Source organism: Sinocyclocheilus rhinocerous, unplaced genomic scaffold (genome assembly GCF_001515625.1).
Source record: "Sinocyclocheilus rhinocerous isolate Xijiao unplaced genomic scaffold, SAMN03320098_v1.1 scaffold820, whole genome shotgun sequence".
Lineage (NCBI taxonomy): Eukaryota > Metazoa > Chordata > Actinopteri > Cypriniformes > Cyprinidae > Sinocyclocheilus > Sinocyclocheilus rhinocerous.
The window spans coordinates 1,456,763-1,463,822 of NW_015670386.1; the positions used below are offsets into that span (position 1 = coordinate 1,456,763).

A 7,060-nucleotide genomic window follows, 5' to 3' on the forward strand; every position below is an offset into this window, starting at 1 on the left:
CCACTGATGTCACATGGACTGTTTTACCGATGTCCTTGCTACGTTTCTGGACCTGGGAACATTACAGTTGCGTTGCTGTGTCTATGCAGGGTCTGAGAGCTCTCACATTTCATCAAAAATATCTTAATTTGTGTTCCGAAGATGAACGAAGGTCTTACGGGTTTGGAACGACATGAGGGTAATTAATGACAGAATTTTCATTTTTGGGTGAACTATCCCTTTAAATGTCACATTTCTAGTCTTCTCTTTTGCTTTCTTTGGAATGGATGCGTTTCATTTGGTAAGATCCTTCTGGGAACTGTTCCATCTAAAATGTAATTGTTATTTCTTGCTTTTGATGAAGTTGATTAGCCTATAATATGATATAATCATTTATAATAAATAGGGACATTTTCCTGTTTTCTGCCCCTTCTCTTTCAGAGTTTCTTGTGAAGCAGTAAAAACAAGAAATATTAGGCAAAGGCCTACAGTTGGAACTAAGAATGCTGGGGGCACCTTTGGACAAAGTATCTTTTAGTGTTATTGCCTTGTTATTCCAGATAAAGGAAATCTGGGCTGTCAACATCATTAAAAGCAATGCTAGAAGTAAATGCCCCTCATTTTCAGTACCTCCTTTATAGATTTCCACTTCTCTTTTAGACTTTTGATTACTGTCAAATATATTCAGAACCCTTACAACCCCTTTGCCTGAAATGAAGCATCACCACCATGAAACATTTCACCATAGTGTCCTATATGTCACATGATGTGATCACATGAAAAATCCTGTTCAGTGTCTTGAACCCTTGTTTAAAAATCAATTTTTTCTTGTAGATTTTGAATGATGCTAAAGCTACCAGACAGGCTCTGAACGAGATTGAGTCACGGCATGATGAGATAATCAAGCTAGAGAAAAGTATTAAAGAGCTACATGATATGTTTCAGTACCTTGCAATGGAGGTGGAAGCACAGGTGAGATGAACACACTGGTTAGTTCATTCCTCAGATGTCTAATAAAACCATGATGTTTTATCATTTAAAAAACATTGTTTCATTTAATGTTATTTTTGTCCATATTTTAATTGAAATCTGTATTCTATGTGAAAAAAAAAAAAAACATTTTCAGGGTGAAATGGTGGACCGGATTGAGGAGAACATTAAGAGTTCCCATAACTACGTGGAGAAAGCTGTTGCTGACACAGCTGCTGCTGTAGAAACTTCAAAAAAAGTGCACAAGGTGAGTAACTTATTAATATGATTATTGATTTATTGACAATATCATTACATCATTGACCAGTGTGAATTATCACATTTCTTCTTCACAGAAAAAAATATGGATTGCCTTATGCCTTGCTATTTTAATTGTAATAATAGCCATTATCCTGGCTGTCAGTTTAGGTTGAGGTAAGTTCCATCAATTGTATTGAATTTGAATGTTAACTTTATGCAAGCTATTTAAAGGGATAGTTCACCCAAAATTGAACATTTACTCACCCTCAGGCCATCAAGATGTAGGTGATTTTCTTTTCTTCAGTAGAACAGATTTTTAGCTGAAACCATGGTCCTTGGTGATTCATAACATGCAACTCAGTGGACGGCCATTTTTGAGAATAAAAAAAAATCATATCAAGGCACACCAAATTAACACCTGTGGCTCCTGACGATATACTGAGCTCTTATGAAGCGAAACAATCGGTCTGTACAAGAACCTGAACATTATTTACAACATTACCTGTAATCAATAGCCTCAGGCAACAGGGAAATCAATTATTTTTCGGACAGTTCGTTTCAATTAACTGGTTCAATTCAATAGTTCTTTTACATAATCACGCAAGGATGTAACATATACACAATTGTATTATTAAAGCACCCAATAATAATTTGAAATGTGGATGTTTTACATGTCTAATGCATATACAGTGACTAAACTTGTGTTCATCAGCTAAATAATTAAATTTCGCCCCTTCATACAACTGCTTGGTTCATGCACACATCACCGGCTCTTCAGTCCGAGTCAGAACTGTTTTCACATTTCAATGACTGTTTGAGGACTGGATCGCTGAATGAGTTGGCAAAAAACATCATAGAATCATATACACCGATATTTTGGCTGATTTCAAGTCGGAGTTGACTGTCAGTCATGTCCAAAAGTGAGTTTTGATTGAGTAACTTCTAGATCTGTGCTGCTCAAACCACAAACTGTTTCAGACAGTTCAGTTCAACCGGTTCAAAAGAATGATTTGTTTGCAAACTGGACATCACTCAGGACCATTTAACTGAGGCTATGGATTACAGGTAATAATGTTGTAAAAAAACGTTTAGTTTCATGCGCAGACTGATCATTTTGCTTCATAAGACCTCAAGATATTGTCAGGAGCCACAGGTATTAATTTTGTGTTCGATATGCCTTTTTTTTATTTGCAATGACAGGCAGCAACTGACTTGCATTTTATGAATCATCAAGGATCACCGTTTCAGCCAAAAATCTTCTTTACTGTTCTCCTGAAGAAAAAAGTCCCCTACATCTTAGATGACCTGAGGGTGAGTAAACAGCAAATTTTCATTTTTGGGTGAACTATCCCTTTGTGCCCAAATGTGTTACAGTTCTGTCATTTTGATATTTAAATCATGTATCCATTTTCTTTACAGTGTTTTCCTTTATTAGATTTATTTTTGCCCGTCAAGCACTGGGTTTTTTCTACCTAAACAGTCTTCCTGAAGTCCCTCTAACAAACAACATCGCCATGTGTAAACATGACCATTATTGGTATCCCAACTGTTTTGGTAGCTCCATTTGCTTAAATTCTAAATTGTTGATCTGTTGTTTTAGCTGTTTTGTCCTATAATTTCCTGAAAATGTATCTGCTGCACCACTTGGACATTTAAAAAGTTACATGGTAAAAACGGTTTGAATTAACTGATTGCTTTACTGACTGTATTTCCAAGATGGTGGACTTCATTTGCAACACCAACACTAAAACATGGTCATATAGGGTAGATGAAGAAGAAATGCTAATGAGATTCCTAATATATAACGCTTCCATTCGGAGACAAGCTCAAGAACTCTGAGTGATGGGCTATTTGTCTTTGCCCTAATATGTTTATAAGATGTATTTTGTGTTATCTGTTGTGATTTATCCTTTTGTAATGCCATTTCAAACTCGAAATTCGCTAAAAATAGCATTCATGGTCATCTGTATATATATATAATTTTATACTCTGCTTTGCATTATAGTAACTACCTTTCAAAATACTACTTGGTCACACAATGACATGTCGCATATGTATATTTTAACTCATTTGTGCTCTGTCCCAGTAAAGACATGCACTTTTAAGAACTGATTATGTACAGTTACTTGTTTAGTGCCTCAACCTTGGTGCCTTTTCTTGAGCAGTAATATATGGAGTACCCACTGTGTGGCACTATAAATGTCGAGATCACCAAGAATGCAGTTTATTTGGTTTCAGTTTGCAGCCTGTAGACATACTGCCACACATTTCATTCATTCTGATGTAAAATTGTAATTTTTTAAATAAAGTACATATTATATATTTGATTGTTTGTAATGTTTTTCTTGTCTTACCGTATTTTTTTAAATAATTTTGATATTTGAATTCCCTTTTTACTGTTCAAATACAACTGATTGGATGATATACAGTTGAAGAAGTTTACATACACCTTGCAGAATCTGCTAAATGTTAATTATTTTACCAAAATAAGAGGGATCATACACAATGCATGGTATTGTTTATTTAGTACTAACATGAATAAGATATTTCACATAAAAGATGTTTACATATCGTCCACAAAAGAAAATAATGGTTGAATTTATAAAAATTCAAATTCAAAAGTTTACACCCCCTTTATTGTGTTCTTAGTTACCTGAATGATCCACAGCTGTGTTTTGTTTTGTTTGTTTAGTGATAGTTGTTCTTGAGTCCCTTGTTTGTCCTGAACCTGAACAGTTAAACTGCCTGCTGTTCTTCAAAAAAAAAAAATCCTTCAGGTCCCACAAATTATTTGGTTTTCCAGCATTTTCGTGTATTTGAACCCTTTCCAACAATAACTGTACTATTTTAAAATCCATCATTTCACACTGAGGACAACTGAGGGACTCAGTTTACATATCGTCCACAAAAGAAAATAATGGTTGAATTTATAAAAATTCAAATTCAAAAGTTTACACCCCCTTTATTGTGTTCTTAGTTACCTGAATGATCCACAGCTGTGTTTTGTTTTGTTTGTTTAGTGATAGTTGTTCTTGAGTCCCTTGTTTGTCCTGAACCTGAACAGTTAAACTGCCTGCTGTTCTTCAAAAAAAAAAATCCTTCAGGTCCCACAAATTATTTGGTTTTCCAGCATTTTTGTGCATTTGAACTCTTTCCAACAATGACTGTATGATTTTGACATCCATCTTTTCACACGGAGGACAACTGAGGGATTCATATGCAACTATTACAGAAGGTTCAAACGCTCACTGATGCTCCAGAAGGAAAAACCATGAGACTAGTCCCCTCATAACTCATAGCTCTGTATGACATAATACACGGGAATCCCCAGTAGTTTCATTTGGACAGTCGTAGTTGGCACCGACCTGCCCATAGAACTACATCTCCCAGATTGTGTTTACTAGTTTGCTTCCATTTATAGCAACTGCCGTGTATCTCGCCGCCTGTTCAACACGGCGACAGAAGGAGGTTCAGGTAACATTTTATTTATGGAAGTTGTTTATTGTGAAAATATCACCAAATTAACACGCCAAAGCGTTGGTTTGTCCAATGTTTTATACTGATTTGAAACTATAAAAAGTTTTCATTTTAAGATTACAAGCCGTGTCGTGTTTACTTAAACACTTTTTTGTGTTTAAACAATATTTTATTATATACCTATGTAACAAAATCAAACAAATCTAGCATGTTGTCAGTCGAGTCGCTTTTGTTTGTCCTCGTTACGCCCTTACATAATGAAAGTGAAAGAATAACTCAACAACGGCAAAACCAAGCATAAAGAAGCTTTTGACTAAAATAATCTTTTGGGGCATTGAAAGGTGACTGTGTCCCACATAAACACCGGGATGAATGACGGAACGGAGGAAGAGACGGCCCCCGTTATAATGGAGACTTCATCGTACTCGCAGGTAGTTTTCAACGATGTTCCTCCATCATTTCCGCCAAACACCGCAGTTACGTGCCGGTACACCCTGACCGGTGCTGTGAAGCCCAACCCGAGCGACTGGATCGGTATCTATAAGGTGTGTAAGAAGTAACAGCATACACTATATTTCCTGTATTGCAGTGGTTCTCAAACCTGTCCTTGAGTACTGCACATTTTGTATGTCTCCCTCATCTATCACACCTGATTCAACTCATCAGCTCATTAGTGGAGACTGCATGACCTGGGCCGTTTCTCAATACCAAGTACGCAAAGTTCGGACTTCGCAAGTACGACTCGGGGGAGTGCGAACTCCTGGGGACGTGAGGAACAGCAGCGTACTTGATAACGTCAGTCAGCTCGCCTTACTCCGGTTATCTACACTATAGCCTATATGTAGTACACTATACACTATATGTATTTACATACGACGAAATATGATATCAAACACCACTGCCTCTTTTTGTTTTCATTTAAACATATTAATAGCTGCAAAAATGTAGTTCAGAGAATGTACATACATTACAGTGAAACGAAATATATCAAACAGCAATTGCCTCTTTTCTGTTTCATTTAAAATATTAATAGCCACAAAAATGTGGTTCATGCAACGCGTACACGCATTACAATACGAAATGATAAACACCACTGCCTTTTCGTTTTCTTCAAAATATGAAATACAACCCTCTTTTCGTTTTCATTTTAAAAACATCAAACATTAATATGTGGTTTAGGTAATATGTGCACATACTTTGATTATCTTCACTGTATGTATAATAAAATGAAATTAAGCACAACTCTGCCTTTTTTGTTAAATGTCAGTTTAACTTGTTTTAATGAACAATAATAGCCACTATAAAAGTATAAGTATAAAGTATAAGAGACTTATGTAATAGGAAATAAAGACAAAAGCAAACAATTCAGTCAAATGTATGCAACAAAGTCAGCGTTGTATTACGATTAATAAATAAATAATTTATGAAACATAACTTTGTGCTCAGCCAAAACGATATGACCTGGAAGAAATAATAGATTCATGAGACCAAATATTACCTGATATACCCAAAACGAATTTTACCTCATGTTCAACCACTACAGAGACATCAGAGCCAGCGGCAAGTGTCAGAAGGACTAGCCGCGGTGAGGCTGCTCTAGGCGGATACATGAGCACTGAGCGCCCGGTGATCGCGTGGATCTCACGTCTCCGAAATCGGCGAAGCACATTTTCAAATAGGCGCTATCTTTATAAATAAACCGCAGATTTGAGTTTTAAACAACTACATTCTCTCCTGAAATTCTCTTAGAACTGCATTTCATGGCACAATAACAGTAATATTTTGAAAATTATGCTGGTTTCCCCCTCTGCCATTAACGCTCGCTGATTGGTGCGAAATGCATACTGTGATACCTGGCTGCAGCGAGGACCTCGAGAAGGGAATATCTGCAGCCTGGAGATCTCCAAATGGGGGCGGGAACTCCAAAACGGGGTGGGAGCTCCAAAATAGAGCGTGGCTTCCTCCCATTGACAGACAGGCACATGCACTTTTTTCTCTATCCAGTTCAGTGGAAACTCCGCCCCACAGCTGATTCTAAAGATTTTATTGGTTGTGTCAATCACAGTGTTGATTTCCTACACTATGCTACAAAAAATGCTAACCCCTAAACCTACCCCACACCTGACCATAACCTTAACCAGTGAAATTGACTGCATGGCGGGATTGGCGCTGAATAGCCTGGTAAAGAAAGTTCAGGAGATAAGCAGTTAATAAGATTATGCGATATGAGATCGCCGAGCCGGGCCGTTCCGTAACTTCCCAACCGGACCTCACCGGACAATTGCACCTTTTTAGTTACTCCAGTTATACCTACTTGGTCTGTCAATGGGAGGAAGCCACGCCCTATTTTGGAGCTCCCACCCCGTTTTGGAGT

At 37.1% G+C, this 7,060-nt stretch overlaps 2 protein-coding genes across 6 annotated transcripts in view; both read left to right on the forward strand.

Moving 5' to 3' along the window:
• stx4 (syntaxin 4) overlaps nucleotides 1-3,015 on the forward strand; it is a 10,813-nt gene extending 7,798 nt beyond the window's left edge. The window contains exons 8-11 of one of the 5 annotated variants that reach the window (XM_016546150.1): nucleotides 814-951; nucleotides 1,106-1,216; nucleotides 2,410-2,520; nucleotides 2,629-3,015. In XM_016546150.1, the coding sequence (XP_016401636.1) occupies nucleotides 814-951; nucleotides 1,106-1,216; nucleotides 2,410-2,520; nucleotides 2,629-2,685 (417 nt within the window). In that variant the 3' untranslated portion in view covers nucleotides 2,686-3,015. Of the gene's footprint in view, nucleotides 1-813; nucleotides 952-1,105; nucleotides 1,217-1,304; nucleotides 1,384-2,409; nucleotides 2,521-2,628 lie in introns of those variants that run through there. The other 4 variants (XM_016546151.1, XM_016546153.1, XM_016546152.1 and 1 more) reach the window with 4 other exon arrangements.
• A 1,458-nt stretch (nucleotides 3,016-4,473) lies between these two features.
• Nucleotides 4,474-7,060, forward strand: part of calcoco2 (calcium binding and coiled-coil domain 2) — a 10,236-nt gene continuing 7,649 nt past the window's right edge. The window contains exons 1-2 of the mRNA XM_016546116.1: nucleotides 4,474-4,683; nucleotides 5,028-5,231. Coding sequence (XP_016401602.1) covers nucleotides 5,055-5,231 — 177 coding nt within the window. The 5' untranslated portion in view covers nucleotides 4,474-4,683; nucleotides 5,028-5,054. The remainder of the gene's footprint in view (nucleotides 4,684-5,027; nucleotides 5,232-7,060) is intronic.